Genomic DNA, 16,421 nt, shown 5'->3' with positions numbered 1-16,421 from the left:
GACACAGGAGTCCAGTCCCCCAGCCCCCTCCTCTCTCAGACCCAGGAGTCCAGACCCCAGTCCCCTCCTCTCTCAGACCCAGGAGTCCAGTCCCCCAGCCCCCTCCTCTCTCAGACCCAGGAGTCCAGGCCCCCAGCCCCTCCTCCCTCACACCCAGGAGTCCAGACCCCAGCCCCTCCTCCCTCAGACCTAGGGGTCCAGACCCCCAGCCCCTCCTCCCTCAGACACAGGAGGCCAGTCCCCCAGCCCCCTCCTCTCTCAGACCCAGGAGTCCAGACCCCAGTCCCCTCCTCTCTCAGACCCAGGAGTCCAGTCCCCCAACCCCTCCTCCCTCAGACCCAGGAGTCCAGACCCCAGTCCCCTCCTCTCTCAGACCCAGGAGTCCAGACCCCAGTCCCCTCCTCTCTCAGACCCAGGAGTCCTGGCCCCCAGCCCCCTCCTCTCTCAGACCCAGGAGTCCAGACCCCAGTCCCCTCCTCTCTCAGACCCAGGAGTCCTGGCCCCCAGCCCCCTCCTCTCTCAGACCCAGGAGTCCAGGCCCCCAGCCCCTCCTCCCTCACACCCAGGAGTCCAGACCCCAGCCCCTCCTCCCTCAGACCTAGGGGTCCAGACCCCCAGCCCCTCCTCCCTCAGACACAGGAGGCCAGTCCCCCAGCCCCCTCCTCTCTCAGACCCAGGAGTCCAGACCCCAGTCCCCTCCTCTCTCAGACCCAGGAGTCCTGGCCCCCAGCCCCCTCCTCTCTCAGACCCAGGAGTCCAGGCCCCCAGCCCCTCCTCCCTCACACCCAGGAGTCCAGACCCCAGCCCCTCCTCCCTCAGACCTAGGGGTCCAGACCCCCAGCCCCTCCTCCCTCAGACACAGGAGGCCAGTCCCCCAGCCCCCTCCTCTCTCAGACCCAGGAGTCCAGACCCCAGTCCCCTCCTCTCTCAGACCCAGGAGTCCAGTCCCCCAACCCCTCCTCCCTCAGACCCAGGAGTCCAGACCCCAGTCCCCTCCTCTCTCAGACCCAGGAGTCCAGACCCCAGTCCCCTCCTCTCTCAGACCCAGGAGTCCTGGCCCCCAGCCCCCTCCTCTCTCAGACCCAGGAGTCCAGACCCCAGTCCCCTCCTCTCTCAGACCCAGGAGTCCTGGCCCCCAGCCCCCTCCTCTCTCAGACCCAGGAGTCCAGGCCCCCAGCCCCTCCTCCCTCACACCCAGGAGTCCAGACCCCAGCCCCTCCTCCCTCAGACCTAGGGGTCCAGACCCCCAGCCCCTCCTCCCTCAGACACAGGAGGCCAGTCCCCCAGCCCCCTCCTCTCTCAGACCCAGGAGTCCAGACCCCAGTCCCCTCCTCTCTCAGACCCAGGAGTCCTGGCCCCCAGCCCCTTCTCCGTCACACCGAGGACTCTACGCCCTGGTCTCTCTCAGGGCCCCAGGGATTTGGGAACCCCCAGGCTAGTAGGTCCTGGCTTCGGAGTCTCAAAAATCTCAAATTCTCTCATAGTCTATGAGAAAGGTACTGTTGGTGAACGCGCACTTTAGGTGGGAACAGGTTGCTTATTGGAAAGGCACAAAGAAAATAAAACAATTAAAAAGTAAAGGCACACTGCCGGGCGCAACCTGCGAGCGCAGCGCGGCGGGCGGCGGAAGCAGCCGAACCCCGCGGTCCCAGCGGCCCCGCAGCTCAGTGACCGCGCCGCGAACGTGACGTCATGGAACAGTGCGCAGGCTCGCCCCTCCTGCCCCGCCCCCAGGCCGCGGCCACGCCCCCGACTCCGGAAACTCCCCCTCCCAGGGCCGCCGCGCGGGGGGCGGTCCTCACAGGCCCCGCCCCTGACAGGCCCACCGCCCCGTTAAGCCCCGCCCCCTCCGGAAGCCTTGGCCCGAGCGGAGCTCGCCCTTCCCCGCGTGGGTCGCCGGCTGCGCGCCCCTGTCCTGCGAGCGACCCCGCGGCGGGTGCGCGGCGAGCGTGTGCCCCGTCCGCGGCGGGCTCCGCGTCGGATCCCGCTCCTTCCCGCCATGAACCGCTACCTTCTGCCGCTGTCCGTGCTGGGCACGGCGGTGGGTGGCGCGGTGCTGCTCCGGTGAGTGCCTCCAGGTGGGGGGTGGCAGGCCGGGGAGAGGTCGCCTGGTGGTCGCGGGCCTCGGACGGTCCAGACAGTGCGGCGGGGGGGCAGGCCTAGGGGGGGCCTCGAGGGCAGGTCACGGCCCAAGGTCACCCCGAGTCCTCGGAAACCTTCTGGTCACTGATTAGCGAGTCCATCCTGCAGACGTGCATTGGGCAGTCCCCATAGGTCACCCGTGACCCGGGTGCGAGGAAATGCGTGCCCCCCAAGCTCTCGTTACCCGGAATCCGAGACGCAAACCGGATCGCCCAGTGATTGTACCGCTCGGCTTATGCACGTGGTTCTTGTCTTTTCTAGGCTAATGCACTAACCGCCCGCCCGCAGAAACCCAGCTGCCCAGTATTCTAGAGCAGCGTGGCGGGTGGACTTTCTGCGCCCATGGAAGTGTTTCACGTTTGTGCGGTCCGTTATGACAGCCATCACACACGGCTACCCGGCGCTCAGAGCATGGCTTGTGGTTAACGAGACTGTACTCCAGCACCGGTTAAGAGGGTGCAGCTCATTGGGGCGCCTGGGTGGCTCAGTCGTTAAGCGTCTGCCTTCAGCTCAGGTCATGATCCCAGGGTCCTGGGATCGAGCCCCGCACCGGGCTCCCTGCTCGGCGGGGGGTCTGCTTCTCCCTCTGAACCTCCCCCCTCTCATGCTCTCTCTCTATCTCATTCTCTCTCAAATAAATAAAATCTTTATTAAAAAAAAAAAAGAGGGGCGCCTGGGTGGCTCAGATGGTTAAGCGTCTGCCTTGGGCTCAGCTCATGGTCCCGGGGTCCTGGGATCGAGCCCCGCACCGGGCTCCCTGCTCCTTGGGAGCCTGCTTCTCTCCCTCTGCCTCTCTCTGTCTCTCATGAATAAATAAATAAAATCTTAAAAAAAAAAAAAAAGAGGGTGCAGCTCATTCGGGCGCCTGGGTGGCTCAGACGGTTAAGCGTCTGCCTTGGGCTCAGGTCAGGATCCCAAGGTCCTGGGATCGAGCCCCGCACCGGGCTCCCTGCTCAGTGGGGAGCCTGCTTCTCCCTCTGCCTCTCTCTCTCTGTCTCTCATGAATAAATAAATAAAATCTTTAAAAAAAAAAAAAAGAGGGTGCAGCTCATGTGTTCTTACAGTTGAAAAAAAGAATTGGCAACGTATAATTTCATTACACTTACACAATACAAGAGATTGGCTGGGAGGCCTGGAAGTAATTGGAATATGGAAATACACACACACACACACACATATATATATATTTAAATGTTTTATTTATTTATTCATGAGAGTCAGAGAGAGAGAGAGGGGCAGAGGGAGAAGCAGGCCTCCCGCCGAGCAGGGAGCCCGATGCGGGACCCGATCCCAGGACCCCGGGATCATGACCTGAGCCGAAGGCAGACGCTTAACCATCTGAGCCACCCAGGCGCCCACACATATATATATTTTAAGGGCATAAACCATAGACTGTAAACCTTTGGGTTTATTTGCCTGCGCTGTGATGAGGCTTCGTGGTGAACTTGTTGCTCCTGATCTGATAAAGTCATCTTCAGGGAGTTTTGATTTATAATTCATTACACTGCGGCTCTGTGATATTAACTGGGTGTTTTTTTTTTTTTTTTTTTAAGGTTTTATTTATTTATTATACAGAGAGAGACACAGCGAGAGCAGGAACACAAGCAGGGGGAATGTGAGAGGGAGAAGCAGGCTTCCCACCGAGCAGGGAGCCCGATGCGGGGCTCGATCCCAGGACCCTGGGATCATGACCTGAGCCGAAGGCAGACGCTTAACGACTGAGCCACCCAGGCGCCCAACTGGGTGTTTTTGAAAGGTCTAGAAAATGGAGATAGTTCTTTTTTAAATGGAAATAATTTTCCCGTGTGATAAAATTCATCAGCTGCTGTTTGTTTTTATTCATACTGCTGTCTTTCACTTCTGAAGACCTAAAAATAGTAACAATAATAAAGGGAGGGCATGGGATGGGCAGAATGAGAGGTTAGCTGAATGCCCTGGGGAAAAAGTATGGCTGTTTATTTTTAATTAACTTAAATAAAAAATTAGCCCCAGGAGGCTGGCGGTTTCCGTGCTGTACAGGGCCTTTCTGTCACGTGGTGGCATTTTTACGTGGCCGGTCCCCTATCAGTGACATTCACTTGTTTCCAGTATTTGGCCTCTGGGGAATGTGGGTAAAGGGTAAGAGCCCCCCAAAGATGCGCATGTTGTAGGGCTCAGAACTGTGAAGGTCTTACCTTAGCTGTCACAGGGGACCTTGCAGGTGACATTGAGTTAAGGACCCTGAGATGGGGAGGTGGTCCTGGGTTGTCCGGGGGTGGGGGGCGCCCAGTGCAATCACAGTGCTCCTTCAGAGTCAGTGACCTGAAGACACCGCTCTGCTGACTTTGGAGACAGAGGAGGAGGGGCCGCGAGCCAGGGAGTGTGGGCGCCTCTAGGAGCTGGAAAAGGCATGGGACCCGCCTCTCCCCTAGAGCCTCCAGAAGGAGCGCAGTCCTGCCAACACCCAGCCCTTATCTTGGTGAGACCCATCTTGGACTCCTGCCTGCAGACCCGTAGATTACCTGTGCATGGTTTTAACCGGCCCAGCTTGTGGTAACTTGGTGTGGCAGCCATAGAAACCAACCCAGTGGGTCTTTACAAAGACTGACCTTTTGCCTGCAACACCATACTGGACCTCACGGAGTTAGATGTCCTTCCCGTCTTTCCGCTGGGGGAACACAAGCGCAGTGGGGTCATTCACCCAGGATCCTAACAGTCAGGGGCACGTGCGGTGAGGGTGAGTGGACCCCCATGGACGGAAGTGACCACCTCGCTTCTTACCTGCAGAGACTACGTTGCGGGCGGGGTCTGTCCCAGCAAGGCCACCATTCCTGGGAAGACCGTCATTGTGACCGGCGCCAACACGGGCATCGGGAAGCAGACGGCCTTGGAGCTGGGCAGAAGAGGTGAAGTCCCAGGGGGCGCCTGGCTTGGGGCGTGAGGTCTGGGATGGAGCGTTTGCTCTCCTGGGGGATTGTTTTGGTTGCAAGTGGCAGAAACCAAAGTCACGCCGGCTTAAGCCAGAAAGGCTGGTGTCCCTGAGAGAGGTAGGGGGGACTTTGGGTCTTAGAGGAGGCTGTGGACACTTGGACTGGGGTTATGGAGGAAGTCCACGGAGGAGGATTGATCGCTTTTGAAGTTAGAATTAGTGGATTTCCTGTTGAGTCAGACACCAGAAAAGAAGTCAAGGATTTAGGTTTGAGCAACTGGGAGACCAGACTTGCCTTTGGCTGGGGTGGGAAGGCTGTGGCAGGGCAGGTGTGAGGGCTGGGGGAGATGGGAAACTTTCTTTGGGCTTGACGGGTTGGGGTGGCCGGGGGAATGGGTCCTGATGGGCTAGGCTGGAGCTGCCTGTCTGCCTCCGAGGTCAGAGTGGTGGGGGCCGTGATGGGCAGCACCCCCCCCACCACATGGGGTTTCCCCAAGGATGGGGGCACCTGCTCCTCCCAGGAGAAGGTGAGAAGTGAAATCGGGTGGACACCCCCACCCACTGCTGTCTGGAGGGCCCGGCGGCAACAGAGGATGAACAGATCCCGGGTTGGCTGAGTTCCCTTGTGGACCGAGGGAGGGGAGGCGGGGTGTGTTGGAGGCAGCTGGGCCCATGGTGGGCAGACGAGCCACGCGGATCCACATCCGTCCTTCTCCAATCCCTGCTTCTTCTCACTTCTCTAATTTTTTAAAGTTTTTTTTTTTTTTTTTTTTTTATGGCTGTGTTGAAATTCAATCCACACATCACATAATTCACCCGTCAAGCGTACACGCTGGTGTTTAGTATATTCCCAGATTTGTACGAACATTGCTAATCAGTTTCGGAACATTTTCATCAAAATGACAGCTCGGTCCTCTTAGTGGTCACCCTAGTGTCCCCCCCCCCTCCCCCCCGGGAACCATCCATCTACCTCCTGTGGATCGGCCTGTTATGGATATTTCATGTCAATGGAATCATAGGCTACGTATATTTTTTTTGTGACTGGCTGCTTCCAGCAAGCACGTTCGTGAGGTCCATGCACGTTGTAGTATGTGTCACGTTCCTTTCCGTGGCCGAGTAGATTCTAGGGTCTGGATGGACCACCTTGTGCTTCTCCGCTCAGCCGCTGATGGACATTTGGGTGGTTTCCATCTTTCGGCTGCTGTGAATGGTGCCACTATGTGCTCACGTTTACATGCTCTTGTGCAGACCTCTGTTTTCATGTGTGTTCTCTCTCTGTACCTGGGAGAGGATTTAAAAAATACTTTTTTCCTGTCCTGGGCTCGCAGGAGGCAACATCATTCTGGCCTGTCGAGATATGGAGAAGTGTGAGGCGGCGGCAAAGGACATTCGTGGGGAGACCCTTAATCACCGCGTCAGGGCCCGGCACCTGGACCTGGCCTCCCTCAAGTCCATCCGAGAGTTTGCCGCGAAGATCATCGAAGGTAGGAGGGAGGACGCCGGCCTTGGGGGCGAGGTCCTGGGTAGCCACAAGTCCTAGAGTGTTTTCGGTGCTGGTGTTTTCGGACAGGTGCAGATTTCTACGCGCGAAGATCGTACATTTTTATATCTCCTGACATTGTCGCGTGAAAATATTTTTCATTTCAACTGTTCACATAAATCAAAAGAGTAATATTTCTGGGTATGTGAACACTGTATGGAATTCAGATATCGGTGTTCACAAATAAAGTTTTATTGGCACACGGTCCTGTTAGCTTAGGTATTCTCTGTGGCTGCTTTAGTCCTACGACAGCAGAGGCCGTATGGCCTGCAAAGCCAGAAATACCTAGTCTGGTCCTTTACAGGGAAAGTTTGCTCTGTGGGACTCCTGCTCTGTAGGAAGACGAACTCCTTCGGCCCGAGAGCCGACAAGACGCAGAGGCCCAGGTGAGGTTAGGTGTGCAGGGAGCTGGCAGGTGAGTTAGCCCAGTGAAGGCAGGCGGAAATGCTGACTCATCCAGCAGTTGCTGAGCCTCCCCGGCCCCCCTGGCTGATGGGTGATGCCCGGGACGCAGAGAGGAGTCAGATGCAGGCCCTGCGCCCGGTCCAGCGGGGGACGCCACCGCACAGCACAGAGTACCCGGAGCTCCCACTTTCTCTGCTGGGTGTTTCTTTTCGCAGATGCGGGGATTCGGCGGGCATTTTTCTGCACTTGGTCCCACGGGTGACTCACTCATTTCCGCGTCCCACCAGATATTCTCTGCTGGGTGTTTCTTTTCGCAGATGCGGGGATTCGGCGGGCATTTTTCTGCACTTGGTCCCACGGGTGACTCCCTCATTTCCGCGTCCCACCAGATATTCTCTGCTGGGTGTTTCTTTTCGCAGATGCGGGGATTCGGCGGGCATTTTTCTGCACTTGGTCCCACGGGTGACTCACTCATTTCCGCGTCCCACCAGATATTCTCAGAACTGGCTCACGTCTTTATGCTTTCAAACAGGGGTACCATTTTACAGGACTAAACATTCGGAAAGTACAAACGGGGCTACAGCCAAACACCTCCCTGCCACTAGCCACCAGCTGCCTTCCTCAGATGTGTTCAGTGTCCTCGTGTGTCCTTTTGGAGACAGTTTGGGCATTTATAAAGCAAGCAGGTGTATATATCTCTTCTTGGTTGTTTATTTTTATTTCATTTTTTTTAAAGATTTTATTTATTTGAGAGAGAGAGAATGAGAGACAGAGAGCATGAGAAGGAGGAAGGTCAGAGGGAGAAGCAGACTCCCCGCCGAGCAGGGAGCCCGATGCGGGACTCGATCCAGGGACTCCGGGATCATGACCTGAGCCGAAGGCAGTCGCTTAACCAACTGAGCCACCAGGCTCAGTTTTTAGAGAGAGCGAGCATGAGCGGAGGGGAAAGGAACAGAAGGAGAGAGAGAACCCTAAGCAGACTCCACGCCCAGCGTGGCCCAACGCGGGGGCTTGATCTCACGACCCTGAGATCGTGACCTGAGCTGAAACCAAGAGTCGGACGCTTAACCGACTGAGCCACCAGCATGGCCCTCCCTTGGCTTTTTTATACAACTAGGGCCTGTCACACATGTGGTGCTCTCTCCCCCCCCATTCTACCCAGCAAGTTCTAGTATTATCTGTTTTTACAGAGGGGGAAACCGAGTCACAGAGAAGCTGTGTGACTTGGCCAGGGTCATACCGCTTCTCAGGGCAGAGCCAGGGGATTTGAACTGTCATCTGATGGCTCCAGAGTATGTGTTCCTGACGGCTCTGCTAACCCCCTCCACCCTCGAGGCCAAACAGAGGCTGTTTCCTAGATGACTAACCTGTTATCCCCACGGATCCTGCAAACTGCTTTCAGAGTGTTATGGGTTCTGCTGTGTCCCCTCAAAAGATGTGTTGGGGTCCTAATCCCCAGGACCTCAGCACGAGGCCTGATCTGCAGAGAGGGTCTGTACAGACGTGATTAAGCCCTATTCCAGTGACTGGTGTCCTCATACGGAGGGGAGATTAGGACGCAGACAGGCCCGAGGGAAGAGACAGGGAGAAGGCGGCCAGTCACCTGTGAGCCCAGGAGAGAGACTCCAGCGCAGATTCTCCCTCGTGGTCCTTGGTCCTTGGAAGGATACAGCCCTGAGACACACTGACCCCGGGCTTCCCGCCTCCAGAACTGGGACACAGCACGTTCAAGCAGCCCATTGTGTGATGCTTTGTTACAGCAGCCCTTGCTAACTGATGCGGGGAGGAAGGTGCTATTACTCGTCCCATTTTACAGAGGAGGAAATAGAGGCTTGGAGAGGGACAGTCGTTTGTGCCTGTGACGTGGCAGGTCTGGAATCAGGTGTGGCATGGGCTGCCCGCCGAGCTGGTGTTCCCACGAGTAACCCCCCAGGCTGAGGCCCCTGCAGATGTGGCTTCTTTCCCTTTCCAGGAAAGGTCTCCAAGCCTCAGGTGTGTTGTGTTTTCTGGGGCTGCCGTCACCAAGGACAGCAAACTGAGTAGGTTGAGATGAGAGTCTGTTCTCTTCACAGTTGTGGAGGCCAGAAGTCCAAGATCAAGGTGTCAGCAGGGCGGCAGCCTTCCTGAGACCGGGAGAATCCTTCTGCCTCTTTCAGCTTCTGGCGGGGGCTGTCAGTCCTCCGTGGTCTGCAGTCTCTGCCTCTGTCTCGCTGCGGTCTCAGCCTGTGTCCTACTGGATTAGGGCCCACAATGTGACCTTCTCTTTTTTTTTTTTTTAAGATTTTATTTATTTATTTGAGAGAGAGAGAATGAGAGAGAGCATGAGAGGGAGGAGGGTCAAAAGGAGAAGCAGACTCCCCGCCGAGCAGGGAGCCCGATGCGGGACTCGATCCCGGGACTCCAGGATCATGACCTGAGCCAAAGGCAGTTGCTTAACCAACTGAGCCACCCAGGCGCCCCATGTGACCTTCTCTTAAACTGATTACTTTTTGCAAAGACTCTTTCCAAAAACAGTTTGCATTCCCAGGCTCTGGGTGGACATGAGTGTTTCAGGGACACTGTTCGGCCAGCCCGGTGCTGGGGCGCTTCCCACCAATCGCACGCAGGCCCGTACAGGACTGACATGTTTGCCCTCGCCCCTGTCTTCCAGAGGAGGAACAAGTGCACATTCTGGTCAACAATGCAGCTGTGATGCGGTGCCCCCACTGGACCACCGACGATGGCTTTGAGATGCAGTTTGGTGTTAACCACTTGGGTGAGGTCACGGGCTGAGGGCTGCGTGGTGTATCGTGAGCCTGGGATGTGAGTGGGGTTCCCCGGTGGGCCAGGCATGGGCTCTGGGGAGGGCCAGAGTCCTCCTCTGCTCTCCAGGGCAGCTGGGCAGCCACCTGTGGGGCCACCTGGCGGCTCAGGGAGTTGCCTATTCATTGCTGGATGCTCTGTCAGTTCTTTGGATCCTCCATCCATCTCTTGGCCTTTTGGCCCTTTGTCTGTCCTCCAGTCTGTCTGTCCATCAGTCACTTTGTCTGTCTACCTGTTGTCACCCTGGATATAACTGGAGTTCTGTTAGTAAGGGCAAGGGGGGAAACACATATTGGACGGGCGCCAATCACCGGATTAGGGTCCACCCTAATGGCCTCATTTTCACTGTAAAGACCCTCTCTCTGAATAAGGCCACATGTTGAGGTCCTGGAGGGTCAAAACGCACATCACTGTCATTTGTGGCCTATTGGCTGGGATGCAGTCACATGACCTGACGTCACTGCAAGGGAGTCTGGGAAATATAGTCTTTCAATGGGCAGTCCTGTGCACAGCCAACAGTTCTATTGCTGAAGGAGACATGGGAGGCAGTCGGTCTCCCCAGCTGACCTCATGGGGTTCTTGCAGGGCCTGACGTTTGGGGCTGGGTCACTCTTTGCTGTGGGCCCATCCTGTGCAGTATAGGGTGTCCAGCAGCATCCCTGGCCTCCTCCCACTAGACGCCAGGAGCACCCCCTTTTCTCTCTAGAGTTATGATGACCAAAACCTCTAGACATTGCCAGATGTCCCCTGGGGGAGAGAACTGGCTCCTGTCGAGAGCCATGGATTATTGGGAGGGTCAAAGAAGTTAATGTTCTCAGTACAATCCTAGGTACCAGGTAAGAATTCAGTGAAAATTGTCTTTTTGTTGTCCTTCGTCCAGGTCACTTTCTTTTGACAAACTTGCTGCTGGACAAGCTGAAAGCCTCGGCCCCTTCACGGATCATCAACCTCTCGTCCTTGGCCCACGTTGCAGGACACATAGACTTTGATGACTTGAACTGGGAGAAGAGGAAGTATGACACCAAAGCAGCTTATTGCCAGAGTAAGCTGGCCATCATCCTCTTTACCAGGGAGCTGAGCCGGCAGCTGCAGGGTACGTGTGTGGCGAGCCTCGCTGGCCTCCTTCTTCCTCTATCTCTGAGCCTGGAACAGTCCTGCTCCGACCCTGGGCCCAGGGGAGGTCAAGCAGCGGTTCCAGAAGAGGCAGACAAGTGACACACATGCCACCATGTTCCTTGGGGCCTGGAGCAGACATCACTGATCAATCGTGGCATTCTTCCGTGCTCACAGGCATCTAAGCCGTTGGTGCTCTGGGCTAGTGGTTCTCAACCACGGCAATATCTGAAGATGGCTGCGGCCATCGCTTCAGGGAGTGGAGGTGGGGTGGGTGTTGCTACTGGCATCTAGCTGCTCAGCATCCTGCAGCGCACAGGATAAAGAATGATCTGACCTCAGGGTCCACAGAGCTGAAATTGAAAAGTCTGCCCTTTGCCCTGCTCCTCAGAGAGCACCCGTGGACCAGCAACATCAGCTGGGAGCTTGTCATAATTACAGCGTCTCAGACCCCATCCCTGACCCACTGCTTCACATTCCCTGGGGGTGGGTAGAGCCCAGCAGTTTGGGTGTCTCAAGCCCTCTGGGTGATTTTTTACATACGCTCAGGTTTGGGAGGCTCTGCTCTGGGCAGTCATGCAGCAGGGCGGCTTTGCAAGATGAAACCACTTTGACATGGAAGTTTCAGAGCAAGAGAGGTGATGTGGATTCAAGGGTCGGACCCAGCATAGTACGGGGTAGCCCTGGAGCTGAGGGTGGGCCGTGTCAGCCTTCCAGGTGGGAAGTGAACCTGGCGTCTGCCCACCCCCTCATCCCTGCTCTTCCCTCCTCTCCCCTTCTCTCCCCAGGCACGGGTGTGACCGTCAATGCTTTGCACCCTGGTGTGGCCAGGACAGAGCTGGGCAGGCACACAGGCATGCACAGCTCTGCCTTCTCCAGCTTCACACTCGGTAAGCCACCTCCTGGCCTGGGGTCCCTGAGCTGAACCCCTGCCCTCACAGCTTGGGGGCTGGGACTCTCTTCAGGGTATTAGTCAGGGTTCTGCAGAGAAACAGAACCAATAGGATATATATAGATGCTTGGGAGATTTGTCATGCGGGATTGGCTCATGTGTTTATGGAGGCTGAGAAGTCCTGTGATCTGCCATCTGCATGCTGGAGGCCCAGGAAGGCTGGTGGTGTAGTCCCAGTGCAAACCCAAAAGCCTGTAAACCAGGGGAGCGATGATGTAAGTCCCAGCCTGAAGGCCAGGAGCACTATCTGAGGGCAGGAGATGGATGCTCCAGCTCAAGCAGAGAGGGGGAATTCGCCCTTCCTCCACCTTTTTGTTCTGTTCTCACCCTCAACTAATAGCTTGGCTGCCCACATTGGCGAGGGCGGATCTCTTTAGTCACTCTACTGATTCCAATGCTAATCTCTTCTGGTCACATCCTCGTGGACACGCCCAGAAGTAATGCTTTACCAGCTTTCTGGGCATCCCTTAGCTCAGTCAACTTGACACAAAATTAACCGCACACTCAAGAGACTATGTCAGTGGCTTGGCTCTGCCCCCTCCCCTGTGTCTTCTAGGGTACTGAAAATGAGTCACTTCTACATGTGTATCCAGCCTGCTGGCCTCAGAATAGCCCCAGGAAACAGGCTAGATCCTCTTTGATGAGAAAACTGAGTCAGAGAAGGAGACCTTGGAGCTGACTCCTGGTTGTGCTCGGGGTGACTCCAGCTTCACCCCAAACTAGCTGTGCCAGCCAGGGAAGCAACTTCACCTCTTGGGGCTCCAGTTTCCCAACTACAAAATGAGGGCCATACTAGTGTCCTCCTCACAGTTGTTGGGAGGATGAGATGGGCCTTAAAAGGGCCAGCACAGGGCCTGACCAGCTTTAAGCCGAATAAATAATTAGAACTTTAGAACTAGTATTTATAATCCTGAAAATCATTTACAGGGTGGGTGCCAGATACCATGGATCTTAAGCTGAGGCTGGCCCCAGAGACATTTAATAAGTAAAAGTTATTTTAAAGCAAGATGGGGTAGGGTAAAGACTCGGAGCTGACTGAGGAGGGAGAGCTTCCATTTGCCTGGGGAAAAGCCAGGGAGCCTTGCTGGGGGAGGCAGCTTTTGGGCTGGTCTCTGCACCTGGATGGATTTGGCTGGGCAGTGCCTGGGAAGGGAGCTCCTGGTGGAGGGCACCTTGGAGGCACAGGCCTGGAGGTGGGCTGTGTGGGACTGCAGTCCCACATCTGGCCTCTGGGCAACCCTGGGGGTGGAATAGGGCTTTTCGTGTCCTCCTCCCTGAATGTGTGCTGACTGAATGCTCTGTGGGCTGACTGCAGGGCCCATCTTCTGGCTGCTGGTCAAGAGCCCCCAGCTGGCAGCCCAGCCTAGCACGTACCTGGCTGTGGCAGAGGAATTGGAAGGTGTTTCTGGAAAGTATTTTGATGGACTCAAAGAGAAGCCTCCAGCCCCTGAAGCTGAGGATGAGGAGGTAGCCCAGAGACTTTGGGCTGAAAGTGCCCGCCTGGTGGGCTTGGAGATGTCCGGTGGTTCCTCTGGGAGGGGGCAGCCCCTCCCCAAATAACCTCTGGGAGCCTTTGAAAACCACATGGGAGGCTGAGTACCAGGATGGAGCGGCAAGACCAACCAAGGCTGGCGGCTCTGTCTGCAGCACCCTCTAGGTGGCAGTATTGGCCAAGGAATGCTGACTGCTATGCCCACGTCACCCTCTAGGTGGCAGTCTTGGCTGCGTGAGCCTCAAGACCACTGCTGTCATGCCCTCAGCCTCCTCTAGGTGGCAGTATTGACTAAAGAATGCTGACTGCCGTGCCCACGCCACGCTTTAGGTGGCAGTGTTGGCTGCGTGAGCCTCAAGACCACTGCTGTCATGCGCTCAGCCTCCTCTAGGTGGCAGTATTGACTAAAGAATGCTGACTGCCGTGCCCACGCCACGCTTTAGGTGGCAGTGTTGGCTGCGTGAGCCTCAAGACCACTGCTGTCATGCGCTCAGCCTCCTCTAGGTGGCAGTATTGACTAAAGAATGCTGACTGCCGTGCCCACGCCACGCTTTAGGTGGCAGTGTTGGCTGCGTGAGCCTCAAGACCACTGCTGTCATGCGCTCAGCCTCCTCTAGGTGGCAGTATTGACTAAAGAATGCTGACTGCCGTGCCCACGCCACGCTTTAGGTGGCAGTGTTGGCTGCGTGAGCCTCAAGACCACTGCTGTCATGCCCTCAGCCTCCTCTAGGTGGCAGTATTGACTAAAGAATGCTGACTGCCGTGCCCACGTCACGCTTTAGGTGGCAGTGTTGGCTGCGTGAGCCTCAAGACCACTGCTGTCATGCCCTCAGCCTCCTCTAGGTGGCAGTATTGACTAAAGAATGCTGACTGCCGTGCCCACGTCACGCTTTAGGTGGCAGTGTTGGCTGCGTGAGCCTCAAGACCACTGCTGTCATGCCCTCAGCCTCCTCTAGGTGGCAGTATTGACTAAAGAATGCTGACTGCCGTGCCCACGCCACGCTTTAGGTGGCAGTGTTGGCTGCGTGAGCCTCAAGACCACTGCTGTCATGCCCTCAGCCTCCTCTAGGTGGCAGTATTGACTAAAGAATGCTGACTGCCGTGCCCACGTCACGCTTTAGGTGGCAGTGTTGGCTGCGTGAGCCTCAAGACCACTGCTGTCATGCGCTCAGCCTCCTCTAGGTGGCAGTATTGACTAAAGAATGCTGACTGCCGTGCCCACGCCACGCTTTAGGTGGCAGTGTTGGCTGCGTGAGCCTCAAGACCACTGCTGTCATGCCCTCAGCCTCCTCTAGGTGGCAGTATTGACTAAAGAATGCTGACTGCCGTGCCCACGCCACGCTTTAGGTGGCAGTGTTGGCTGCGTGAGCCTCAAGACCACTGCTGTCATGCCCTCAGCCTCCTCTAGGTGGCAGTATTGACTAAAGAATGCTGACTGCCGTGCCCACGCCACGCTTTAGGTGGCAGTGTTGGCTGCGTGAGCTCAAGACCACTGCTGTCATGCCGGCACCACCCTCGAGGTGGCAGTACTGCCCAAGGAACGCTGGCTGCCATGCGCATACCACCCTGTAGGGGTCACTAGCGGCCCTTTTCTCAGGCACAGTGGATGGGACTGCAGATGCGCACCTGTCGCAACTGATGCGGTGCGCCCCGCAGCCCGCAGGTGCGCGGGGCCGTCAGACACCTGCCTTGAGCGTGTAACTGGGAACTGAGGGAGGAGTCCGCTCCCTCCGGCGTGGCCGTCAGGAGAGCCTGTGCAGAACTGTATGGCCGTTGGGAAGGTTGTCGGCCAGACACGGTCAAGGTCGTGGTTCCCCGTGGGACCGTGCACGCCCTCAGTTGCCTTTCTGAGCCTCGGTTTCTCCCTCTGTGAATGTGCAGAATAACCTGACTACCTCGCGGGGCGGTGTGGTGACGACGGAGTTCTCGCCTTGCTGCTGAACGTTCGCTTGCGCGTGCCATACCCTGGGCGAGCCGCCGGGGTCACCCCTGAGGACAGGCCTTGTAATGCCAGTCCTGCTCGGGACAGCAAGGGTGAGAAGCCCACCAGCTGCGCAGCTTCGGTGGCAGAATCGGGGCTGGCACTCAGCTCCCGCACAGAATGGAGGGGGGGCGCACCACAAAGCTCAGGAATCAAGATTCAAGTGTTTTAACATAACAAACATGTACCATTTGAGATGCTTGTGGAGGCCAGAGATGCTGCTCCATGCCCTCCACTACCCAGAACATCAGCCAGTGGCCCTGCCCCAAATGCCGACAGTGCTGAGGAAGGTGGGATTAAAGACGGCTCGAAGTTTTATAAATACGGTGAGTTTTCTTTCTGTTACCACATCAGACCACAGCAGCCGAAGGATAGGTCTGGGATGAACGGACTCGGGTAGGCACCTTCCGCATGGACCCCAACGATCCCCACAGCCCCCTGTCCACGGCCTTCTTACCCTCCAGCTGTGGGCTGGCCCTAGCTACTCACTTCCAGTGCAAAGAACAGGGCAAAGCCGACGGAACATCCAGTTCTGGGGTTCGGTTACTGACGGGCATCTGTAATGCTAGCTCGTGCTTGCCGGCCCTCACACTGCCTGGCGTGAGCCACCCTGAGGAGAGGCCAAGAGCTGGACAGCCAGAGAAGGTGTGAACGCCAGGAGGTGGGAATCACGGGGGTGGGGTATTCTGGGAGCCCGTTCACCACAGGGATACACACACCACACACACGTACATAGATCACACGCGTGCACGTATCCTTATGTAGCATATGCATTTCTTACCATGGAATTGGAAAAACCACGTTTGAGAAATACTTCAACTGGTAGTACGGTGGTCTGAGGGTAACCGCGAAACCCCTGGTTCTCTAAACAAAGGTCCAGGATTCGCCTGGAGGTGATGGTATTTGCTAATGTAAGCAAAATACAATGATCAAAGTCAAGAAAATAATAATGATGGTGCTAATATCTGATACCAATCTATAGACATTGGAATTTTATCAGTGATAATGTCCCTTATAGCAAAAAAAACCTCCACAAAATTCTTTTGTGACCCAATCACAGATCCAATCCAGAACCACACTTTGCGT

The 16,421-nt window shown here is 56.3% G+C and overlaps 1 protein-coding gene across 2 annotated transcripts in view; it reads left to right on the top strand.

The window, feature by feature from the left end:
• Positions 1–1,754: 1,754 nt before the first annotated feature.
• Positions 1,755–16,421, top strand: part of RDH13 (retinol dehydrogenase 13) — a 51,839-nt gene continuing 37,172 nt past the window's right edge. The window contains exons 1-7 of one of the 2 annotated variants that reach the window (XR_010408282.1): positions 1,829–2,064; positions 4,909–5,027; positions 6,379–6,534; positions 9,646–9,750; positions 10,678–10,890; positions 11,699–11,800; positions 13,178–15,661. Coding sequence is in view for 1 of the 2 variants with exons in the window: in XM_064581704.1 (XP_064437774.1) it covers positions 2,000–2,064; positions 4,909–5,027; positions 6,379–6,534; positions 9,646–9,750; positions 10,678–10,890; positions 11,699–11,800 (760 nt within the window). In the remaining variant the exon portion in view is untranslated. Of the gene's footprint in view, positions 2,065–4,908; positions 5,028–6,378; positions 6,535–9,645; positions 9,751–10,677; positions 10,891–11,698; positions 11,801–13,177; positions 15,662–16,421 lie in introns of both variants that reach the window. The other variant, XM_064581704.1, reaches the window with a different exon arrangement.

This window comes from Mirounga angustirostris, unplaced genomic scaffold, assembly GCF_029215605.1.
Source record: "Mirounga angustirostris isolate CCGP_5_RB_7025 unplaced genomic scaffold, mMirAng1.0.hap1 SCAF_16, whole genome shotgun sequence".
In the NCBI taxonomy this organism is placed as follows: Eukaryota; Metazoa; Chordata; class Mammalia; order Carnivora; family Phocidae; genus Mirounga; species Mirounga angustirostris.
This window is presented reverse-complemented; position numbering and strand designations above follow the sequence as displayed.